General features: G+C 52.4%; 3 protein-coding genes across 6 annotated transcripts in view; 1 reads left to right on the forward strand and 2 right to left on the reverse strand.

Moving 5' to 3' along the window:
* The window catches only part of CHCHD10 (coiled-coil-helix-coiled-coil-helix domain containing 10), a 123,308-nt gene that overhangs the window by 45,222 nt on the left and 53,788 nt on the right, over positions 1–24,298 (reverse strand). The window lies entirely within an intron of this gene.
* Positions 1,562–6,606, reverse strand: DERL3 (derlin 3). Of its 3 annotated transcripts, none has more exons than XM_064168706.1 (7): positions 6,470–6,605; positions 6,259–6,321; positions 5,576–5,649; positions 5,007–5,100; positions 3,449–3,644; positions 3,007–3,097; positions 1,562–1,768 (listed from the first exon to the last, which is right to left on the reverse strand). In XM_064168706.1, exons 1-7 carry the CDS (start codon positions 6,560–6,562, stop codon positions 1,660–1,662), a joined length of 720 nt encoding a protein of 239 aa, XP_064024776.1. In that variant the 5' UTR covers positions 6,563–6,605; the 3' UTR covers positions 1,562–1,659. The 3 variants fall into 3 exon arrangements, with proteins under 3 accessions (XP_064024776.1, XP_064024775.1, XP_064024777.1); XM_064168705.1 differs by having other exon boundaries at positions 6,259–6,324; positions 6,470–6,604; XM_064168707.1 differs by having other exon boundaries at positions 1,660–1,768; positions 3,449–3,651; positions 6,259–6,324; positions 6,470–6,606.
* Positions 7,612–24,257, forward strand: LOC135188659 (solute carrier family 2, facilitated glucose transporter member 11-like). Of its 2 annotated transcripts, XM_064168224.1 has the most exons (12): positions 7,612–7,871; positions 15,285–15,383; positions 16,273–16,433; positions 17,684–17,808; positions 18,592–18,721; positions 18,921–19,069; positions 20,021–20,208; positions 20,519–20,629; positions 21,086–21,187; positions 21,317–21,392; positions 22,283–22,410; positions 23,028–24,257. In XM_064168224.1, exons 1-12 carry the CDS (start codon positions 7,806–7,808, stop codon positions 23,226–23,228), a joined length of 1,536 nt encoding a protein of 511 aa, XP_064024294.1. In that variant the 5' UTR covers positions 7,612–7,805; the 3' UTR covers positions 23,229–24,257. The 2 variants fall into 2 exon arrangements, with proteins under 2 accessions (XP_064024294.1, XP_064024295.1); XM_064168225.1 differs by lacking the exons at positions 17,684–17,808; positions 18,592–18,721.

Consider the following 24,298-nt stretch of genomic DNA (forward strand, 5'->3'; position numbering starts at 1 on the left):
AGGCTGAAAGGTGGTTTTGGCAAGACAAGAACCTGAGGCTCCTGCACTGTAGCCTCCCATACAGAAAATGTATTTTCTCTCCTGGACATAAACTCCTGCTTGAGGACACTTCAGCCTCTTTGTTATGATCAGGCACTTCTGCAAGCAGCTTCCTTAGGGAGTGTGACCCAAACAAGCATGGAGCTGCTAGGGCCTTCAGCTAGCACCTGTGGTGCAATTTTTGAGTTGCACAAACAACCTCAACTGAAGTTCACCACAAGCTAAGCAAGCAAAGGGACACAGGAGGACTGCAGCTTCCAAGTACCTCCTGCTGTTGAAGCCCTAGAGAGGCTGCAGGAACTGTCTTCCCACATCCAGGGAGCACAGTCCCAGAAAGGTGAGAACCAGGTTTTATCATGAACTAGGGCTACTAAGGAAGAGCTGTACCCTAGTTAAGACCTTAGCCCAGCATCTGCATTGCAACATCTCATTTCAGGAGCAATGTAAAATATCTGCAGCCTTTGCAGGCAAACTTTTCCCAGGGACTGAAAGCCCAACTCTGTTACTAGGTCATGAGCAAAGCACCTGGCAAGGAGCTGTGTGAGGCTGCTTAGCCCTTGCTACTGCTGTGTCTTCGAGAAGAAGTTCATCTGTGCAGGTCTTCCCCAGAAGGCAGTGTAAGTGCAGCAAAGCAGCCTGCTCAACAAAGTCTACGTGTCAATGAAAGAGGTGCTTTCAGGGGAAGCCCAGAGAGTGGAGCGGGGGAGCTGTACTATGGGCCTAGGGGTAGGGATGAGCACAGCTTGGTGCTGCCTGAGCAAAAGTGATCAAATCCCTCAGCACAGCTTTGCATGGCAGGGAGGAGCTTGTTGAGTTTCCTAAAACCCAGCTGTTTCAGGACTCAAGAACTCACCACGACTGGAATCCCACTGCATGTGCAGACAGCCTTTATTGCCAGGGTCCAGTGCTGCCTCCAGCCACTGCCAGGCTCAAGTGTCCAGCTCTGCCCCCTGTCCTAGCCCAGGCACCCTTTTATCCAACTAGATGCCCTCCCACCCTTCTCATGCTCTGCAGTCCTGCAGACAGAAGAGGGGAAGGACCTCTCCCAGTTAGCCTGAGCTGTGCTTTGCCCATCAAAGGCAGCAAAGCTCAAGGAAGCAGCCTGGCAGCGTTGAGCAGAGCCCTGGTGTGTGGCTGCCGCTGCCCTGGGCAGGGATGGACACGCACTGAAAAATAAGGACTTTAATGTAAAGATTCTTTGCAGACAACAACAGAGGAGTGGAGGACTTAAAGGAAAGGAGGAGGCTGAGCTGCATTCTACCATGGTAGAGCAGAGAATACATTGAGAGCCCACAGAGGTCTCACAAAAGCAAGTCAGGATCGTTGGCCTTTGTACAGAGGGCAAGAGTGGCCTGGCACACAGCAGGAGGAGGAACTGCTTTAACACCTCCTTTGGTACTCGAAGCCCACAGGGTGAGGAGCCAGCACAACTCCCAGGCCCTAGGACTCCTTCAGAAGCGTTGTTCAGCTCCTGTGTGCGAAGCTGTGGAACCACTTGGTGCAGGGGGAAGATGAGTCACCCAGACAGACATCACAGGTGGGGACCCAGCAGCATCACTGGGCCGCGGCACAAGTCCAGCCAGAAGAGAGGAGGCTGGCTGCATGCAGGAGTCTCCTGTGTTACTGTGGCAGCTGCTGCTGGTCTTGGTCTCTAGGTTGGTTTTCTGGATGATCCTCAGGGAGAGGGTTATAGTTGGGGTCCTCTTCAGGTGTGTCAAATACCACCTTCCTGGCAAGGGACATGCCAATCCCGCCAAGCAGGCAGGTTAGGAAAGTAAGCTGAGAATAAGCCCCCAGGCCTCCTAGGGACACCCTAGCCTTTCCCAGGGCTTGGCTGTGGGCCACAGCCACCAGCACTCACTGTTCCTTTGCCCAGCTCAGTAAGCAGTGATGGCAGTACCAACCTGCTTGACCTCTAGGTCAGCTTTGATCCTTGGCACAAAGCAGAACATTCTGCTTTCTTAAGCCACAGAAATCCAGCAGAAAGCAATCCTGCCTGCAGCCAGCATCTCCACCAGCAGTCACAACACTGCTACTAGCAAAGGTGCTTCATGGACCCTGTCTACGTCACAGAAACAACCAGGTTGGAAGAGGCCTCCAAGATCATCCAGCCCAACCTAGCACCCAGCCCTGCCCAACCAGACCATGGCACTAAGTGCCCCAGCCAGGCTTTGCTTCAACACCTCCAGGCATGGCGACTCCACCACCTCCCTGGGCAGCCCATTCCAATGCCAATCACTCTCTCTGACAACAACTTCCTCCTCACATCCAGCCTGAACCTCCCCTGGCACAGCTTGAGGCTGTGTCCCCTTTTTCTGTTGCTGGCTGCCTGGCAGCAGAGCCCAACCCCACCTGGCTACAGCCTCCCTGCAGGCAGCTGCAGACAGCAATGAGCTCTGCCCTGAGCCTCCTCTGCTGCAGGCCAAACACCCCCAGCTCCCTCAGCCTCTCCTCACAGGGCTGAGCTCCAGGCCCCTCCCCAGCCTTGCTGCCCTTCTCTGGGCACCTTCCAGCACCTCAACATCTCTCTGGAATGGAGGAGCCCAGAACTAGACACAGCACTCAAGGTGTGGGCTGAGCAGTGTTGAGCACAGGGGCAGAGGAACCTCCCTTGCCCTGCTGCCCACACTGCTCCTGAGCCAGCCCAGGATGCCACTGTCTCTGCTGCCCACTTGGGCACACTGCTGGCTCATCTGCAGCTCCTCTCTATCAGCACCCCCAGGTCCCTCTCAGCCACTCTGTCCCCTGCCTGTAGAGCTGCTTGGGGATGTTGTGGCTAAAATGTCTACATCTGTATATCAAGTGCAAAGCACCATTGCTCTCTGCAGCAGAGGCATAAACCATCAAGGTGAGATGCTACCAGCAGGCAACAGTGTCCCATGGTTAGGCTCTCACAGACCACAGCTGGCTCTGAACCAAGGCTGAGAAGCAACCCAGCAAAGCCCAGAAAGAATAAGCTTTACTTACAGGAAACCAGGGGTCAACAGCAACTTCTTTCCTCCAGGCTGGTTTGGGAAAACATCTTCCAAGAAATAATAGATGTGACCCACTGCAATCCCTGGGGAGAGATGACAGCAAGGTCAGGCCCAGCTGTGCCTCCCTTGCCAGCTGAACCACAGTTGTTGGGAGCTTAAGCAAGATGAAGCTCCAAGAAACCCTCAGCCACGTACTCATGCTCCAGCTTCCACCAGAGCCACCTGCCACAGGGCAGGCTGTTGGCTGGGACCAATTTATGCTCCTGGGGAAGATGCAGCAAGCAAGAACTCAGCCACGAGGATGTCCACCCAGCAGCCTCAGGCAGCTCACGTCAGGAAACCCAAACAGCTGAAGCCAATCAATGGTGCTGGTGCACCAGCAGCATCCCTGAGAACAGAGCATGCCACGTGCCCTGCCTTGTTCCCAGACCTACCCAGTAAGTCGATGATGATGGAGTTGCCCAGGAGCAGAGAGAATCCCATCAAGACCCAGGGCAAGAAGGGAGCCTGAAAGTTGAGAAGCCCGAAGAAGTTCATGCGGATGTAGGGGTTCCGGCGGCTCCACACGTACACCAGCATGATGGTGAAAGCCTGGCCCAGGAAAAACAGGCTGGCAAAGAGCCCAAACAGCTGGGAACTACAGAGTCAAGGAAAGAGCTGCCCACCCTGTGCACCACACCTCCAGGCAGCACAGGGGGCCCTGTGGCTAGGAAACCCACAGCTACATGCAGCTGATCACAGCACGCAAGACCTGGCCCATGTCACCAACCCCTTCCTGGGCTAGCAGAGACGTACTGATCCTTCCCTTTGACCCCACTGCCCTCCCTGCCACCTCAGAACAAGACATTCTGGAGCAGCACATGCAGATTGCGGTCCACAGCCACCACAGAGCAGGGAGGTTGTGGAGTGGCCTCTGCAAAGTGACCTTCAGAGAAGGGCCTTCACGTTCGTACAGCACTTTGGACGTGGCCCACGTGAACAAGCCTCTCACACAGCCAGTGTGCAGTATCTGCCTCCCACAGAACAATCTCAGCACTGAGGCAGCTTTGCTAATTCACAGCTCTCTTTCAGAGCTCAAGGAGACAGACAGAGCCAAAACAATTCCACTGCCCTTGTTATTGCTGGACTCCAAATCCACCTCGCGCAAGTGTGGATGAGATGTTGCAGGTACCTGACTTAGCCAAACACCCAAGGCTGGCCAACAGCCAGGGGAGTGCAGAGGTTGTGGGGGGAGCAGCACTCTGAGCCATCTGCACCAGACAGCAGGAGGACACGCAGAAAAGGTTTTCTGTTTGCAATGTTTTCCCCCATTAGGCTATTTGGTCTTACAATAAAAGGACTTCTTTACATGTGTGATGGTACCCCCAGGCACTGACAGGCTGCAAGGGCTGTGCTCGGCTCACTCTGCCTGACATGCTGATGGCATCCCATTGCCTGGCCTTGGGGCTCTGTGTTCCTCCTCGCAGCTGCAGCTGCGTTTTCTGAGCCAGCCTCATGCTGGTGATAGCAGTGCTCCAGCCTGCTCCACCCACCAGGGCTCAGACACAGTCACCCTGCTGCAGCTGGAATGTTTTTCAAGGGACTTCCTTTCAGGGTGAGCTCCCTGAGCACACAGTCACACATCCTCTTCTGGGAGCAGGCAGCCCTTCCCTGTGCCAGACACCAGCACACAGGTGGGCAGCTTTTCCCCTGTTTTGCTCCCTCTCTAAGCGTTCTGGGGCAGGCACCAGCCAGGAGACAAGGGTGGGCAAGACGAGGAGGCTGAGTGGTGTCCCTCTACACACTCAGCAGAGCTCTCCCAGGCCTCAAGGATGAGCCTGGCAGGCCTGGGGCATAACAAGATTCTCTATTCCGTGGCACCAAGGCTCACAAGCCAGCTGTCCTGGTCAGCAGGCAGGTACCTGCTGCAGCTGGGATAGAGAGAGCTGGCAGAGAAGCCCACCACAGCCAGGGCATCTCGGGAGGCACCAGAGAGCCAACTCAGAAGGATACTGTCATGAGAAAGCCCCCAAAGAGGAACATGAAGACAAAGTCAGCTGTCCTGCCACGGAAGGAGCCTTCTTCCAGCATGCGGCAGTACCTGTACCTGAGAGAGAAGCAGGGGTTGCAGTATAGGAAATCAACCGCTGGCCACGCCGGGTGTCCTCAGCACCACCTCCCGGGGAGTAAGCCAGCTACACGCTACGGCACCGCGGGAAGCTGTCAGCCAGCTGGCCAAAGCCCAGGGAGAAGAGGGCAAGCTTCACCTCCTACCACTGACCCCAAGCAAAGGAAGGCATCTCCCCCCAGGCATAGGCACTGCTCTCCAGGACGAGCACAGCAGCACTGCCAGCTGCTTCAGCCTGTTGGCAGGGGCTGCTCTGCAGCAAGCAGACATGGAAGTGCAGGAGGTGGCCACAGCTGTTGGGGGAATGGCTTCGGTTCTGACCAAAAGAGCCAAAGGAAGAATCCCCAGCCCTAGCCTGCTGCCAAGACAAGTCAGCCTGGGGAGGAAGACAGATGAAGGGAGCTGCATCTAAGCCAAAAAGGGAGCAGAGAGCTTCACTGAGACCAAAGGATACAGAAATATCATGTTGAAAAAGAAACTGAATCCCAGGGGCCCAAAAAAGAGGAAGTTGGTGATCAGCCTCCATATCTGAAAGAGAAGAGAGAGAAGAGGAGGAGGTGGACAGATAGGTCTCTCCCCATCACCCTATCCACTGGGGATGCCCAGTCATGCACCCTTCCACCCACAACTACCCCAGGGCACCAGACAGCTGCACCACCTTGACACTGGACCTCTCTCCATTGCTCACATCAGAGCATCCTGCCCTTCCAGATGTGGAAAGATGATTCCTCTGCTCTTCCAGAAGGCACACACAGCCACAGTTCAGCACTCAGAGCCAAAATAAATCACTGGTCCTGTCTCTCTACAGCAAAGCCTTCTCCACCCAGCCTGGTGCCAGCGTGCCAAACCCCTCTGCGTTGTGGAAAAGGAGGAGACAGGTAACGGCAAAAAGGAACTGGCAAGGCAGTGTACGGCAGGGGAAGGCTGGAAGAAACCACCTCCATCCAGGTGTCTGCCGCACGAGGGAAGACCACATTGGTGACCCAGCTCCTTCCAGCCAGCAAAAGCTGAAGCTGTGGGAGAGATGCCCCTCGGCACCATACAGCACTCCCTGGCCATCCTCGGGGCCCAGCTTGTGGCACCCACCCTCTGTTGGGAAGGGGCAAGAAGGGGCCCGAAGCCCAGTCAAGGCCTCACCTGGAACTTCCTGAAGATGAGGTCGGGGTTGAAGTACAGCTGGAAGGGGGTGATGAACTCCAACTGCTGTGAGAGACAGGCAGAGCTGCCACCCGCTACCGGGCATCCACGGCCCTTAGCCAGACCCCGGCTCCCCCCAACCGCGGCCCCCCCTCGGGGACTCCCCCCTTCCCCCGCAGCCTCCTCCCGCAGGGCCCCGTCCCGCCCTCACCACGGCGGCGGTGGTGAGCACGCAGGCGGTGGTGTAGGCCCGCGTCACGGCCGGCATGCCCAGGTACTCCTGCGCGAAGCCCTGGTAGGCCATGGCGCACCGCAGCAGCCCCGCGCCGCCGCCGCCCCTTTAACGCCCCCACGCGCCGCCGCCGCGCCACGCCCCGCCGGCTGCGCCCGACCAATCGCGACGCGACGGGAGGCGAGAGCTGGCCAATAGGAGCGCGCCTCACGCCCTCGTCCCTCCGCCCGCCGCCAACCCGGAACGGACCCGCTGCGGCAGGCGACGGGCCGGGAAGCGGAGAGCCCCTGCGGCACCGCCCCGAGAGGCGGGGCGAGCCCCCGCAGCCAATGGCAGCCAATGGCAGCCAATGGCAGCGCCTATGACGGGCGGCTACGGGATGGCGGAGGAGGGAAAAGGTAGGTGAGAGCCAATCGGAGTGAAGCGCCGGAGCCGAGGAGGCTGCACCGTGCGCCGGCGCCGAGGAGGCTGCACCGTGCGCCGGTGCTGGAGCCGAGGAGGCTGTATTGTGAGCCAGTGCTGGAGCCGAGGAGGCTGCACTGTGCGCCGGTGCTGGAGCTGAGGAGGCTGTATTGTGAGCCGGCGCTGGCCCCTGGCTGCCCGTCCTGCGGGTCTGGAACCTGCCTGCGTGTGCGAGCCAGCGGCCAAGGAGCTGCGGCGGGCCGAGGGCAGCCGCTTGCCTGCAGGGAGAGGGACGCGCTGCTGAGGGCCGCAGGGCAGGGGCACGCCGGGAGTCCCGCGGCGGGAGGGGCATTTCCTTCACCGCTCCAAAGGGTCTCGCCTTCAATACAGCTCGAAGGTCTTTGGCTTGCTCTCGGTCAGAGCCAACAGGCGCTTCCCTGAGCTGTGCGAGGTCACAGCGGGTGGCACAAGGTCGCTGGCAGGAGCCAGGAATCTGCCACCAGCTCAGGGATTTCCTGGGCAGTGACGATGCCCTTACGTGTATTGCGTTCAGCCCCGAGGGCAAAGGGTGTCTGCTCCCCGCATTAGCCTGTCAGATATATTACAAAGCATTCTGAAGCAAGACCTGACAGAGGCCTGCATGAAGTTGGCACCTTCTGCCCTGCTGCTCGTGCTTCCCAGACCCGCCTGCCGTGCGCAGGGGTCGGGTCTAACGTTCCAGCCCCTACTTCGATGTGGATGAATGGGCCTGGGGTTGGGTTTCCGCAGGAGAAGGTTGCGCTGTCATCAGAGCCTTAATGAGCCTTGAGATTTCCCTTTAAACCTGCAGTTAATGGGAAATTAAATCACCGGCTGGGGAAGGAACCTTTGTGTTTTCCACCACCTCCACTCTGACTGGTTTCTGGTGAAGAAGATGAGGGGACGAGAAGTTAAAGCAGCATATGGAGGAAGGGAAGAGGGGAGAACACAAGAGGCTCAGGTGGGTGCCGTGGGACCAGGGGATACGTTCCTGAGCGCCTCAGGCGCTGCAGTGCTGAGAGCTGTCTCTTACCCGGCTGCTCAGGGTGGTAGGAGGAACCGCCTCAGCTCCGAGCTGCGGCCGAGCAAGGAACTGCTGCGCAGCCAATAAGCTTGGCTGTCTTCTTACAAGCTTTTGGTGGCATTCATTTGCTATCAAAATACTCCTAATTTCTGAAAGGGAATGGTTTTGCACATAGACAGTAGCAGCCACTACCAGTCTCCTTCTACGGAAGACACAAGCATTTGCCTGGGGCTGCAGGTAAGCTCAAGCCTGCAACAGGAACGCAACAGTTTCCTGTCTCAGTTTCTGCAAACCGAAATAGCAAAGAGTTAGAAAACAAAGAGGGGCTGGGAAAGCTCTTAACTCTCCCGGTGAGTACACAGCACATAAACCTCAGGGAGGCACATGAGCCTCTGCTGGGGCTGTTGCAGCGTTCATCTCTTTTGTTTGTAGTGAATTATGGTGTGTAGTTCATGTTTCCTGCCCAGAAATGCCAGAGGAACTCGAAGACATGAATCCATTCTAATTTAGTAAAGACTAAACCGACTCCTTTTGAGCCCATCTGGAGCTTGTTTTTATAGTAATTGTTTTGGGCTCAGTAATGAGTTCAAGATCTGACTGCCCTCACTAATTGTTTCAAGACCAAACAGATGCCTTTTAAAGGCAGCAGCTCCCATTTTGCCCAGCGCAGCACTCTCTGGGGTCGCAGGATGAAAGGAGCTTTGTGCCGTGTCAGCACAGGCGGTAACGAGCCTTGGCGCCCCTGCCAGGGTGCTCACCCTGTCAGCAGCTGGTGGGGCAGGAAACCAGCCCCCAGCCACCCACTCCACGAGAGCCCAGCCTGTGCCGTGTGCCTTCTGCTCCTTCACACCACTGGCATTTGGTAAATTCACCTGATGACCTTCTGCAATGTGCCCTGCTGTGGCCTGGCCTGGTACAGCTCCTCCTGCTGAGCCATGGGGCACACAACGCAGGCAATTTATGCCCTGGGCACTTAACCCTGAGCCCCTTGGCTGGAGTAATGCTCTGCCCCCGCCCCCCCCCAGCAGAGCCCCAGTTCTTCTCTGCCTTTGAGAACAAAAATACTCTGCCCACTCTGAGAGACTTCCCCCACCAGGATACGAGACTGCAAGTGCTCTGCACCCACCCTGTAGCTCTCCCCAGGGCACACCATGCCTGAGATCTCTGTTAGTCCCTCTGTAGAGCAGGTTGCTGCACTTCTGGAGCAGTGGCAGTGGGAACAGATTCAGAGCGAGCAGCACTGAGCTCCCCTATGAGTAAGCTACAACAGCCAGAGGAACCTTACTGGAGGCTATTTCAGCTCTCAGACTCAGTGCTTGGTGGCATGGGCAACAGGTGCCAAGAGCTCTGGATCCACCAGAGAGCAGTCACTACCAGTCTCTGCTCCACTTGTGGAAACAAGACTCCATGAACTCGCTGTGCATAGCTAAGTTGTGCAATCATAACTGCCTGAGGCCCTTGGAGTGTTTCCTTTTCAATGTTTAATGGCCATATAAAAATTCTTTCTCATTCATTGAAGGTTTTCTTGTCCTAGATCAGCTAGCCCTAGAATGTGGCTAAAGTCAGGAGAAAGTGAGTCATAGAGAACTGGATAGGGTTGAGAGGTCTTATTTGTTTGTTAGAAAGAAACTGCAGGCAGCACTCAGAGCTCATCCCTCCCAGGACATGTGGTTTGCACAGGGTTTGTTGAAAATCAAAGTTTATGTTAATTTTATTCCCTTTGGTTTTTACTTCAAGAGTACAGCTTTGCATCTGGCCTGTCATGAGATAGATCTCACCTAAATCCCTCTGAGCAGAGCCTGACCACGCATCCAAGTAAAGCATCTCTTCCAAAACATCAGGCAGGAAAACCTCTGTTGCTTTGCACAGTTATTTCCTCCCCCACCCCTCAGTGCTTATCGTTCTTGTTAAATTCTTCTGCTTTGTGACCTGTCCTCTGCACCACAGCTGTCAGCAGGGGATATCCTTCTCCTTCAAGGGCCTGTATTTTGTAACATGCAGGTTTTAAGCACCGTGGCCAAATCAAGAAGAGAATCGAAAACTGATGCTTGTTTCACCCAGGGCTTGTGTTCAGCTCACAACAGCAGCAGGAGCTGCTGAAGACCCCTGCAAGGAGTCAGGGGTGGCATAGAATCAGAGTTGGAAGGGACCACAAGGATCATTTAGCTCCAACCCCCCTGCAATAGGCGGGGATGCCCTACCCTAGATCAGGCTGGCCAGAGTCTCATCCAGCCTAGCCTTAGTTTGGCTCTCACCAGAGCAGGACTATGTCTTGTAGTGGTGGATCAGTGTTTTCTATCTCAGGTTTTAATCTTGTGCCAGCAACCTTTCTGTCACCATTATTTTCTCAGTTCAGAGAAAATAATCAGATTCTGCTTGAAGTGCTTGGTTGAAGAGCTGGGAAATAGTTTTTTTTGAGAGGCTGAGATGAAAGCAAGAGAAGTTAATCTTAAAATGTGTGTTCAGGTTGTGACAAAAAAGCTTCTTTAACATTAAGAGTGTGTGTGTGAGGAGGCTGCTTTCACAGGACCTTTAGGTTGAAGGTTGGACTTAGAATCATAGAATGGTTTATGTTGGAAGGAACCTCAAAGCTCAGCCAGTTCCAACACCCTGCCGTAGGCAGGGACACCTCCCACTAGAACAGATTGCTCAAGGCCTCATCCAACCTGGCCTTGAACACCTCCCTGGGCAACCTGTGCCAGTGTCTCACCACCCTTTCCTAACATCTAGTTTGAATCTCCTCTCTTGATGATCTTAAGGGTCACTTCCAAGTGAAACAATTCTACAATCCTACGTGTCCTAGTCCAGGTGGCTCTCAATAAGCCAGAGGACAGCTCCAATGAAACTCGGAGCTGAGTGTTAAATAAGACATGAGGAAGAGTCTGACCCTTGGCCACTGCTGCACACACTCATGGGAATGTTCAAGTGACATTTGCTGCCACTTGGCAGGCTTCAAAAGCTCTTCTCTTGCCACGAGAACAGGGATTATGTTCACCCAAGCTATGTGTTCTCCCTGGTCTTCAGGTTACCCAGTTTTACCTGAGTGCCTGCATCAGTGTCTGATACAAGGAAGAAAGGAAAGGGGATAACAGTTCAGCTGCAGCAGGAGCTGCAGCTCACAGTGGGCTGAGCAAAGGGAATTTCAGGTATTTTTAGTGTTTTGGGCTTTCTTAGTTTTCCCAGAGAAGCTCTCTTGTTTATCAGGAGGATGAAGATGTAGGCTGCTGGTCCAACACAGAACACAGAGCCATCTTCCTGACATCCAAAAATCCCAGCTGGCAAGGAAAAGCAGCTAGTTCCCTTGGCTGCCTCAGCCCTCGTGTCTCCTCTGCTCTGGAAGCATCCCAGCAGCTCAGGGTGGCAGCAGAAGCCCTGTCAGTGTTGGGCTCCTGCCCTGTGAAACCTCTGCAATGAAGCTCATTTCCTGGAGTGTTTTGAACTTCCATAAACTGTCAGCTTTTCCTAAGGGACATTAGTGAGTGCTGGAACTGGGAACCCTGCTTTGACAGCAGGGCTCTCATGTCCTACAAAGAGAATCCATGCTAAGAGCTAAGCTCCATGAGCAGTGTTCCCACCAGAAAGCAGAAGCCCTGCTGGGTGCTTCCCTAGAAAGCTGCTTGTCTCTAAGTGCTGTCTTCTGAGTGAGACCTGCAAGAGTCAGGACGAGCAGACAGAGGTATTTTGTCTTTCATGTGATGATCCTTACAGGGGGGAGAGAAGGGTTTCCAGAAATAGCCAGGCCTGGGCCTGGGAGATAGCACAACCTGCCAGGGAGCAGCTCCAAATACCTCCTGCAATTTATAGCATTTGTAGGCAAGATTAATCCTCTAGATCCAAGCTTCAGAGACAAAATTGGGGCCCATTTTCTCCTCTTGCAGTGTAATTGCTGTTGCTAGAAATGGAATAACTCCAATCTTCTTCAAAGGCTCCCATGACACATCTCAGTGATTGGAGCAAGCAGGGCCACACCGCCTGGTAGCAGCCACAGGCTGCAGCGCCTGTGTGCCATTGCCAGAGGGGACAAGGACCTGCACGAGGTAGCTGCAGCTTCTAAGGTGCTAGGGAAAGAAGAAAGCTCTTGCCTAGGGCAGAATATGTTTTCCTCCCTGGAAGAGATCTTCCCAAACCTGGCCTCACCCGGAGCAGCCAGCAGGAAGAAAGCAGAGCTTTCCTTTTGGCACGCGTTCCTGCTGCAGGTCCACGCTGCCTGACCCCTACCTTAGCTGTGTGCAGCTGTGTGCAGCTGCGCCCCCGCCCGTGCGCGGGCAGCCAGCCGCTGGCACGCTGGGAGCGGAGCCCAAGGGCTCGGGAAGGCCAGGGAGTGCTGTGCTTCTGCCGCCTAGTGGCGGCGCCCGGCGCAGCACCGCGCCCCTGCTCACTACCGTCAAGGGTAGTAAAACCTGAGCAGGTACAACGAAGCATTTGCAAAGAGAAGGTTTCCGGGTGTGAGCACTGTGAAATCTGTCGGGCAGGCCCCTCACGACCTGCAGGGCAAGTACAGTCAGAAGGAAAGCTGTAGTCTGCTGCTGCTTTGCTCACACTTAAGCAGACAAGCACTACTGGGCAACCGTGCCAGGCTCCTGGAGAGGGAATTTAACCACACTGACCTTCAGGAGGGTCGAGACAGCTCTGGCTCCTGCAGAATCATTTCCCCAGACTGTCAGGCACACTCAGCTAAATGAGTGGAACTGTCTTGCCAGTGAAGGTGCAGCCCTATTTTGAGCATGAAAATGAGCTGGCAAAACACCTGCCAAGTCAAGTGTTGTATCCTAATGTAATGGGTGACTAAATACACATTCCTATGCTGGGGATTTAAATAATCCTTTAGAGCACTGCTGAGAGTGGCAGAGGCTTTGGCAGACAGAGAGAAGCCTACCAAAGGGGATGAACAAGCTGCAGAGACTGGTAAAAAATCTCTTTTACTGCCATTGGTGACTGTTGATGCTTTTAAATTTGCAATTCCTTAAAGCTGTGGAGGTACTGTCAGGCTCTTGTAGAATGATTTCTCCATCTCGTCACAGCCCTTGGGATACAGCTGACAGACTGATGGCTCTCCTGGCGGTGCCATCACAGTGCCTGGGACCAGGAGTTCAGGAAGGTTTGGGAAGGGAGCCTGTAAACACAGCTCTGCTCTGAGCACAGAACTGTCTGGTGGGTCCTGAAGGGAGAACCAAAGCAGTTTCCTTTAGCTCATGGCCACGAAGGAGCTCAGTGATGCAGGACCTGATAGGGGATGTACTCTAGGATGAGAGATGGGAAATGAGCAGGAGTTCCTAGGAAGTGTAATGGAAATAGAAATGTGCTGTTGAAGGGAGAAGAAATCTGTTGCCCCAGGAGAACCAGAATAGCTGGAAAGAGCAGACAGCAGGTGCAATCCTGGCTCAGGCCTCAGTAACAAGGAGTGGTGTAGCCAAGGGAAGTGTGAGCAAAATGAACCTGTGTCTTACTGGGACAGGAGAGAGCTCAGCCTCTTTTTGCTGCAGAGCTGGAGTGGTCTGGCTTTGTTTGTGTCCTGGCAGAAGGTCCTTTCTCAGGTAGATGTGGAAGCTATTTACAATCGAGGCTTTGAGAGAAGGAGAAATCTAAGATTATCTGAAATTGAGATTTCAGAGCTGTTGCAAGACAGGACAAAGGGTTCCTTTTCTTTGGTAGGTGGCTTTGTAAGGAGAAAATGACCAGGCAGAGCAGAAAGAGCTCCCCAGCCTTGTGTTCTCTAAGTTTTTCTCAGGGTCACTAGGGTCATATTCATGTGGCAAAACACAGTCTAGCCCGAGATGCCCTTTACTGACTGGAGAGCAGCCAAGCCCGAGCACAGGCTCTTCATGTCCCCCACAGAGCTGTCCTACTGGCAGGGGTTTGCAAGCAGGGGGCTGGCAAAGGCCATCATGGCCCTGGGCCAACCAGAGTATTGTTCAGGAGGTGCCAGGCTAAAGACCAGGGGCTCTCAGCAATCTCAGAATGGTCCTGAGACATGGAAGGGTGCTCCCAGTCCAAGGACACCATCAGAGCACAGCTTGCCAGACAGGATCTCACAGTCAGATGGGGAAAGCAAAGACAAAGGCACAAAGTAAGTGTGAATGACCAGGAAGGGGGTGGCAGAGAGAGACATGAAGCAATGGGGAGTTGTGGCTGCAGCAAGGAAGGGATGTTCATTCGTGGTGAGGTGACCAAGGGGACACAGTGCTGCTGACACTTGGCTGTGCTCCTCTGTGGAACCTGTAGGTCAGTTTGAAGGCAGAGTCCCACAGGAAAGTGTGCAGGCAATAGTGACAGGAGTGACCTGAGTCTTACCAGCATGACAGAGGAGGAAAGAGCAACCAAACTGTTTACAATCTACACAGCATCCCTGGCTCTTCACAACTAGCCCCAGTGTGGTCCTGATGCAGGACACCCACTTAGGCTGTAACACTGATGGAAACAAGATGCATTTTTAAGCTCACAAGCCTGCCAGGTTGCTCCCAGTTACCAGCCTGGATAGCCTATTCTACTGCCTTCAGAGTCATAGCAACACCCCGACCCCAGGGTGCTGCATGAAGCAGCCCCATTCACCTGCCCCTGCTTTGGGAGGCACAGCAGCAGTAGTAGCTATATAAGTATGGGCAGCAGTGATGAAGAAATGACCTCAAGGAGGCCAGAATGTGCTGCCACATTTTTCACCTGCATCCTAATACTGAAGATGCAGAACATATTCTGGTTGATGACACCATTATCGAGTGCTAAAGACAGGAACCTGCAGGCACAGCTGTGTAATGAGGAAGTTCAGCAGAGAGATGTCTGCTCTGCACGTGTGAAGCAGCACAAGAAAGAGCCTCTGGTTTAAACTGAAATCTGTGTCATTGCCATGCAAAGGTTGGAGAAATGCCATAGCAATGAATCAGAAATGCTCTGGATTTACATGGCCATGAGAAGCTCCCCCACAGGACAGACAAGGTCCATCCATCCAGCAGAGCTCAGCTAGGAACGAGGCAAAGTCATCAAACCTTGGCAGTGCCTCTTGAATAATGCATCCTGGGAGTACAGAGTTTCATAGTGAACTGCACTAACTGCAGCTACCACCCCAGTCCTTACCGGTGTTGCACTTGCTTTGTCTAAGCATCTACACTGAACCAAAGACTCTTGCAGGCCTTTGCCTCACAGCAGTCCCAAATTCCCTATGGATGGCAGTGGATTTATAGCACTGTGCTGCTGGAGAGTTTACCAATCCAAAAGGTCTTTGGCACTTCTCATTTTACTTTTGTAGCCTGTTACAGTCTTCACCTCACATCTCTCAAAGTGTGAATGGCCCAAATGCCTGCTGAGCCATTTTATTCTGTGCAAAAGAGCCACACACTTTCTATCCATCTGCTTCAGCTTCAGAGCAAGATACTGATCCTGACAATATGTGCTGCTGGGATTGGAGGCACTTTCCAATACGGCTACAACATCTCCATCATCAACGCTCCAACCTCAGTAAGTACTGCCAGGCCAAGAGACTCCTCCTGAGATGGACACTTCCTTAGTGTCCTCACTCTGCCCATTAACAGTAGCCTGCTGCTGAAAACGTGCAGCCTGCTCTGCTGAAGCTGAGGTGGGAAGGATGTGTTGTTTCCCCTGCATAACTCACATCCGAGGCTGCCAAGAGCCACCCTTGGACAGGACCTAGTGTCACAAGAATTTATTCAAAAGCCTTGTTTCAATTGTGTTAGCAGCTCTAATCCTAAGATTTCCCAACATACATCCTCTGGAAGTGACTCTTCCCCTTAAATTCAGAGCTGGGCCCATGAAATAGATTTAAATTATCCAAGAGCTACACACAGATATGAACCATCACAACTTCCCAACAGCTACAGCTGTACACTCTTAACCTTCTCTTAAAGATGCATTAAGAACTGAGGCCCTTCTCCAGAGGTTTGGAGGCAGGAACAGAGTCACAGATCCATTAATCTGGAACCCTTTACAGATCTCAGTGTCCTTCACCTGTGTCATGCTCCTGCAGCACCATGACCTTCATCTCTATGTCATGCTCCTGCAGCACTGTGTCCTCCACCTGTGCCACGCTCCTGCAGCACTGTGTCCTCCACCTGTGCCATGCTCCTGCAGCACTGTGTCCTCCACCTGTGCCATGCTCCTGCAGCACTGTGTCCTCCACCTGTGCCATGCTCCTGCAGCACTGTGTCCTCCACCTGTGCCACGCTCCTGCAGCACTGTGTCCTTCACCTGTGCCATGCTCCTGCAGCACTGTGTCCTTCACCTGTGCCATGCTCCTGCAGCACTGTGTCCTCCACCTGTGCCATGCTCCTGCAGCACTGTGTCCTTCACCTGTGCCATGCTCCTGCAGCACTGTGTCCTTCCCTTGCAGTATATCCAGACGTTCATGAATGAAACGTGGCTGGAGCGCACAGGCACTCCCCTGGCGAGCAATGTGATCCTGCTGCTGTGGTCTTTCACTGTCTCTGCATACCCTCTGGGAGGACTCATTGGAGCTGTCGTTGCTGGTCCCATGGCCATCAAGCTGGGAAGGTAAGAGGTGCTGGATTTGCATGACCTGGCAGCATTTCATGTCTCTAAACTGAGCAGGAAGCTGTTCTTTTCCCCAGTTACCTCTGGCCCAGCTGCAGTACCATCAGGATCTCAGCCCAGCTCCATGTCACAGCAACCACCTACCCAATGACTTTTGTCCCCAGCTTTCTGCCATCCTTTTAAACAGGAAATAATGACAGAACAGGCCAGGGATTTGTTTCTTCCAAATGAGCTGTGGGAATTGGTAGGAAGGACACTGGAAAACCAGAGGAGGTTCACAGGGAGCAGTTGTTGTATCTGCCTTTGGGGCTGAAATACTTCATGAGGTTAAATCTTTACAGCTGCTTTTATCCTGTGCTTGAGTCTCTGGAAAATACTTCTCCTCACCTAGCTTTCATGCACAGCTCTACCCCCAGCTACTTAGTTTTACTAACAGAAGCTAATAGGACATTAGATTTTGCCTCCTTGACCTCAAATTTTTCCTCTATGTGCTATCATTTTGCTTGGTTCTTGTATGATGCAGCACACATCAGTCCTGGGGTGGGGAGTTCTGGTTGCCATGGCTCACTTGTTTCATAGCTGCAAAGATCTGGGAAGGATTTGGCTTCCTTATCTGATGAGATGTTCAGAGATGTCAGCTTGTTCTGCTTTGGAATAAACCCACAGCCCACCATCAGCAAGAGACAGAAGGCCTGACTTGTGAGGGGCAGGCAGGGTGGTGAGCTGGCACCAGAGAGAACTGCTGCCTCTCAGGGGTCAGTAGAGCTCTCTTGTCTTACTCCTAGTTTTGGACAGAAATTCCTGCTGGGACACACAAAACCTGCCTGACACAAGCTGCACACGGCTCACACTGTGACATGAAAATGGCTGTTTCAGCCCCAGCCACACATCTGAAGCAATTCTTCACTCGAAAGAGAAACTGAGTGCAGAGGCACAGATCCGGGCAAGGAGCTCAAGATGCCTTCGGTGCCTAAAGCAGCGCTGCAGGGACACCCTCTGGTGGTGCTGGTAGTCGGAGATGACTCTAGTTGCATCAACCACACAGACTGCGAGTGCTGAGACACCCAAACTGCTGATCTGCCATCTGCACACAGACCCCTCAGGGAGGGCTTTGAGTAGCCAGGATGCTCTGTGGTCCAGCTGAGCAGCCCACCATGGGCTGCCAGGCATGGCAGGCTGGATCTGCCATCTGAAATGTTTTCCCTGGTAGCTGAAGCTGAGCCTCACAACTGTCTCTTGTCTCTCTGAAGGAAGATGTCCCTGCTGCTGAACAATGTCTTTGTGATCACAGCTGCAGCCCTGTCTGGATTCAGCCAGATGGCAAAGTCTTTTGAAATGATTATCCTCAGCAGAATTTTTGCTGGTGTGAATGCAGGTATGGCAACATGAGAAACAGAACAGGGCAAGCATGGCAGCAAGGATCTGTTAGAAAGAGGAGAGATTAAAATAGGGCTGATCCAAGACATGAAAGCAATGAACCCTCTGCTCTGACCACAGGAAGGTACATGAATGAGGAAGGTGTCCACACAGGTGCCACACTTTGCTTCCAGGGGCTGTAAAGCAGACACAGGCAGGGGTTTTGTGTAATACACATGGGGGAGCTCAGGGAGAAAATGATCTGAAGATCCATCCCTATCTGCCTGTAAGATTGTTGTCACTCACCAGCATGAGCACCCAAACTGAAGCTTTTCTAGAAGTTCATCCAAGGAAGTAAGGATTCTTAGAATCACAGAATGGCTCAGGTTGGAGGGGACCTCATCTCTTCCAACCTCCCCACCATGGGCAGGTTGACCTCTCAGCTAGGCTCAGATGCTGAAGGCCTCATCCAGCCTGGCCTTGTTTAGGAGATAATACAGTGACTGAGAGTGAAATTGAGGGTCTGGGTAAGTCACAAGCACTGTGAGATGAGCTGTTACACAGTCTGCAGCAGAAGAGTCCAGCTGGCCACCTCAAGGGGAGTCTCCTCCTCTGGAGACATTCAAAACCCACCTGGTGATGTTCCTGTGTGGTCTGCCCTGGGTGATTCTGCCTTGGCAGCAGGATTGGACCTGATCTCTGGAGGTGCCTTCCAACCCCTAACATTCCATGATTCTGTGCCAGCATTTGTCCTCGTCTGCTCTGTCCACAAGCTGAGGTCAGCGTTTGTCTGCCTTGCCAGGTGTCAGCATGAGCATTCAGCCAATGTATCTGGCAGAAAGTGCCCCAAAGAAGCTCAGAGGAGCTGTGGCCTTGACTTCTGCATCGTTTACAGCCCTGGGCCTGGTGCTGGGGCAGGTTGTTGGACTCAGGTAATGTGGAGCAAGAAGATAAGTTTATACTTATTTAATAGTTCTTCTCTTCTCTTCCCCTCTGGTGTTTTATCTTTCTTTTTCCTTACCACCTCTCTCCTTTCTTTTCCAGTGCCCCTGTGCAGCAGGGGCTGCTGGGCTCTTGCCAGGTCACAAAGTGTGCTGTGGCAATTATGTTGGTTGTATTTTGTTCCTCTAGGGAGCTCCTGGGAGGAGAGGAGAGCTGGCCACTCCTTTTGGCTAGCAACCTGGTGCCTGCCCTCATCCAGCTCACAGCTCTGCCTTGGTTCCCTGAAAGTCCCAGGTACCTCCTGATTGACTGTGGAGATGAGGAATCCTGCATCTCTGGTGAGTTGAGGGTAGCCTCTGACCAAGCACCTGGGATGTGCTGACTGGGCAGGCAGACCATGGGAAGGGCAGCTGCATTCCAACGTATCCAGATGGAAATGTAGACTTCCTTCCAACACAGACACTCTCTTTGGTGACTCTGCCAGCCTTAGCTGAACATCAGAGCTTGAAGGCCTGTGGCACTGCTTCCATGGACACTGTGTTCCTGAACCAGAGGACCATATCTTGTCTGTACAGAATATGTGCTACCATCAGTGTAATTGCTTTAGCTGCTGCACCAGGTGGTGGTTGGATGTGTATCTGCATGCAGCTGAGCCTGTGCTTGTTTTGCATCCTGGGTTTGTGCCCCAGAGTTTTGAGAATGGTGCCCCATGTCACCCCCAAGATGTGATCACTTCCTCCTTCCAAACTAAAGAGCATTCTGGAATCTTAAATATTTTGATCTGATTTGGTAACTGAAGGAATTAAAGTTAAAAGGTAGGACCTGTGTCCTCAATGGTAAATGTTTTGTAACTATGAAGCGAGGTAGCTGCTGGTTGAAGAGTTCATGACCACATCTGAAGCCAATTCATATTAAGAGCTTTGCTTAGATTTGTAGCATACAAATCCCTGTATACAGAGAGGCTGGAATTAGTTTCTGGGAAAAACTGTGCTGCCTACCAAGAACAGCTTAATTAATTTCCCAGAGAAGCCACTTCAGCCCTGAGTCAGAAGCATGGCTGCCTAAACGGCACTGGTGGGAAGCATTCTCTTGGCAAACAATGGTGAGGGCTTTGCACTCCTTTTCCTCCAAACCTTCCAAGCAGCTACACCATCTCTGTGAGGGTACCACCACCATCACTCTGCCTTGCACCTTCCTGTAGCCACCAGTTGCTGCTCAGTCCTTCAGCCTGTACAGCAGGCAAACTAAAGGTGAAGTTCAGGAGCTAAGAGGTTCCCTTGTCCTTGCAGCACTGCAGAAGCTCAGAGGCAACAGTGACCTGAGCACGGAGCTGGAAGAGATGCTGGCAGAGCAGGCTGCTCTTAAAGGCCAAAGGGCGAAGAACCCTTGGGAGCTCTTCCAAAGCCGCTCCCTGCGGCGGCAGCTGCTGAGCGTCGTTGTGCTGAGCTGTGCCATGCAGCTGTGTGGGAACGACTCGGTAAGCAGCCCGGCAGGACAGCGCTCAGCAGCGGTGCTGGCTGGCAAGATGTGGCTGCAGGCTTCTGGCTTTAGCACTGCTGCTGCAGCAGAGGGATCAGCAGTGGTCTGTTCTGCCTGGGGACATCTTCAAAGCTCAGCTGCTGTGTTGCCAGCGTGTGCCTGTCATTCTGGCAAGAGTCAGAGGGATGCTGCCAAAGCAGCCTGTATGACAGCACAGGAATCCTTCTCGGTGTGGTCCTTCAGGCGTACCAAGGGGCTGTGTTTGCAGATGTTTTCCCTCTCTGCTTTCTCCTCTCTTCTCTCCCCAGATGTACTTTTATGCAGCTTATGTGTTCAAGGAGGCTGGAATTCCCCAGGACAAAATCCCCTATGTTGTCATTGGCACAGGGAGCTGTGAACTGATCACATCTGTCACTTGTGTGAGACTCTTAATGCACTCTGCTGGCACTGGGAGGTTCTTAGTTACAAAGTTGGGAGTTACTTTGCTTTCCATGCCAAGGAAGGCCTTTGTGCCCAGCAGCCAGGCAGGCTCTCCTCACTCATGTCCAGACAGGTTAACAAGGAGCTGTTCTGTCAGACACTGCACCATCAGTGCTCTCTGAAGTCTCCAAGCCCCACAACCTTCTTGCTTCAGGTCACTATGGAGAGTGGCAGGGTTTGGGCTGCAGCTGGGACATCCTCACCTCTCCTGAACACCCTTCCTACCTGACTCCTGCCAGCAGACTCTTTCCTTCTTTTGCTACGAAGTGGATAACATCCTTAAAGTAGTTGTAGAGCAAGCTGGGCAGGTAGTTTTGGAACGGGAAGAGGAAGCAGGTGGGGAATGTCAGCAGAGGTGAAATATCTGCTCAGTTTCACTGTGTTGCTCTGTGCAGAACATGATTATAGACTACGCTGGTCGGAGGCCACTGCTGCTGGGAGGATACATCCTCATGGCAGTGTGGGCAATTGTCTTCATGGTTGCTCTGAGCCTGCAGGTAACAAACTTCCCTCAGTTCTTCTAGTGCAATGGAGCTGGGCTTTGCCTTTTGTGTGTGTGGGATGTTTGGTGGTAGCAAATAAGTGTAAGTGCCCTCACTGCTTTGTGTTGGTCTCTGTGGCTGTAGACTCAGATTAGCTGGATGCCTTATCTCAGCATGGCCTGCATTTTCACCTATATCCTCAGCTTTGGAATTGGACCAGGTCAGTTCCCTCAGAGCTTTCACTGAAACTTCTGGGGTGTGGAAACTCTCAGGCCCTCTTTACCCACAGCACACTCAAAGCAATAAGGCAATTTCTGCCAGCACTTCCCAGCTGTTTCACGGGGGGGTTGCATGCTCCTGGTAAGGCAGCGTTGTGCAGGGACTGTCTGTGCCATTCCCTGAGTAATTTCTCCATCTCCTGATGGCACTTGGAGGTGATTCTTGCCTTAAACAGATAACAAGGTTGTGGTTTGCTGCCCAATCCTTTAGGGCTGTAGAGCAGCATTTCTAGTGCTTCTCTTTAAGCCTAGAGGTGATGGCTACATGCTCTGATCACTTTCTCAGCGGTTCCTGGGAGAACAATGTCCACATGAGTTGCTTAGCCAGTAACATGCATGTTCTTGGTAGCATCCATTAGGCTGTGTGGCTGTGGGAGCAGCACCCAGGCTGTGTGTGTGCAGATGTTTGTGCCCTGTGTGAGTATGTGAGAGGCTCAGTTCTCTTACATGGCTTTGAAGGAAGCCAGGTAAGAAAAGAACCAAGCTGCCACAGGATTTGCACTCATTTCTTGTCCCACCCTCTGCAGTGCCATAGGACTGAATCAATGATAAGCTATTCTCACAGCTGGGTCCTGGTAAGAATAATGTGTATTACAAAACACTTCCCAGCAGCTCATTCAATTAGCTGGTTCAAATAATCAGCTAATCCTTACCATTTAACCTCAAACTCTTCCCTGCTGCAGTTGATCTCTATCACTCCTTGTTCTGGCATTGCTAACTGGTCAGGATAATTTGCTGGTCTCACATCCTGCCCGTTGGGATTGCTTCTTGTCATGTGTTTTTGACCCCATGTCAACAACGTTCCTGACTCTCTTGGTGTTTCTCTTTCCAGCTGGTGTGACAGGAGTCCTCCCCACAGAGGTGTTTGACCAAATGTCCCGGCCAGCTGCTTATATGATCTGTGGCTCTCTGCTCTGGTTCAACCTGTTTCTGGTCGGAACAGCCTTTCCCTTCATTGTGGTGGGTTTCCAGGGCAAAGCAATCACCTGCAGCCCTTTAGTGTTTTCTGTGAGAAAGAGGCTTTGCTAGTGACCAGGAGAAGAGAAAGGGCCTAGAACATCATAAGCTGCAGACACACAGCACCTTAGAGGTGCCAATAGCTTTATGAGGAAAGTGGTCAGAACTCCTCTAAACCAAACTTCCTCCGTGTCCCCTGCAGTCACTTCTGGATGTGAGGCTGGAAGCAGATTAATTTTGGGCGTGGATGACTGATTTTCTTCCTCTGTCCTCAGCTGAGAACAGCTGGGACTAGAGATATAACATCTGGGACTAGAGTAATTCCCCTACTCTAGAACCATTCCTTGAGGTAATTCCTGAAACAAAAGGCAACAGAACACCACAACAACCCATTCTGTACAAGCACAGAGACAAGGACAGAAAAAGCCATTCAGAGACACTCTTCTTGCTATATGAAATCTCCCAAACCATGCTGGGGACCAGATATGTGAGGCCCTCACCAGGGTGCACAGCAATAGTGCCTGGGTGAAGTCAGTCCCCGCAGGTGCCAGGGTTAGTGGCCTCTGGCATCAGACCCGATGTCACCAACACTGTGTTGTTTTCTTCCTCCTTCTCCTCAGAAAAGCCTGGGTCATTTCTGCTACCTCCCCTTCCTTGTGGTTTGCATCTCTACTGCACTCTACGTCGGGTTTTTCCTTCCTGAGACAAAGGGAAAGTCCTTCCTGGAGATCTCAGAGGAATTCAAGAGGCAGAACTTCAGAGCTCCCACACGTGCAGGGTTCTACAGAGGCCCTGAAGAGATCAAATCCACCACCTTGTAGCAGAAGAAAGGAGGATGGCATCTGGGGGGAACTCAGCTGTGGCTATCTCATCTTGCAGAGACATAAGAGAGAAGCAGGGTTAGGAACAAGACAATGCTCTGGTGTTCACCTTGGAAAGATATACCTGAAGTGATAAATGCAGCAGAGGTCTGACAATCCATTTTTAGTGCTGAACAATACATAAATAGCTTTAAATGCATGCTAAGGAGTGACAGAATGCTGCCTTGTTCTCCTGGCACCAAACAATGCCATGCAATGCTTTAGCAAAGGTCTTCTTTCTCCCACCCAAACAACAACATCCTTCTCAGAAGCTTTTCTGCCCTTGCTCCTGAGTCTGGGCTAACACAGCACTTAAAGCGATGAAGCTTTGTTTTCAGGCAGCAGCTGAAATTCTCAGCACCTTGTCTTGGTGCTCTCTGTTGTTTCTGTTATTAAGTGATTTCAAGTAGACATCTACTTGTTGAGCAACAGCAAGCAGTTAATTATTTTCAGCTATAAACACCATGTGACAGGTGGATTAGGAAGCAAATTCTGGTACTTGCTAAGTGGCTTATTCTACAACTGACTTCTGGGCATTGTTTTGCAGACTCATTTTTCTGGACTGATTTTCTTCATGGCTTGTTGCCTTCCATCCCAGTTTGTGTTGTTGGAGGGTTTTACAGCTGCACCCTGCTAAGGTTGAAGTGTGGTGAGGAGCTTTGATGGCAGCAGCATGTTTTGGAGGTGGAGATCAGAGCAGAATGTTCTCTGCTTCCTCTTGTCCCCGTGTTGGAAAAGATCCAGATGTTCACAGGTTACAGCAGTGAAGAACTGTGGAGATTTGCCAAACAAGTAGCTAAAGGCTTTTTTCAGTGTGTCTTTTGACTACATTAAAAAGCAAAACACATCCTTTTTGAGTGACAAGACTCTAAACAGTTCCAGAAGGTGTTTTCCACGTCTCCTCAGGAGAGGAGTCTGCACAAGGACTATCTTTCAATACCTAAGGTTTACAACACAGGAAAAATAAACCCAAACTTGTGTTTACTGTGATGGTTGCTAATTTGGAAGTCAGTTCTGTGCAGACATGGGCA

Source organism: Pogoniulus pusillus, chromosome 30, assembly GCF_015220805.1.
Source record: "Pogoniulus pusillus isolate bPogPus1 chromosome 30, bPogPus1.pri, whole genome shotgun sequence".
Classification (NCBI taxonomy): domain Eukaryota; kingdom Metazoa; phylum Chordata; class Aves; order Piciformes; family Lybiidae; genus Pogoniulus; species Pogoniulus pusillus.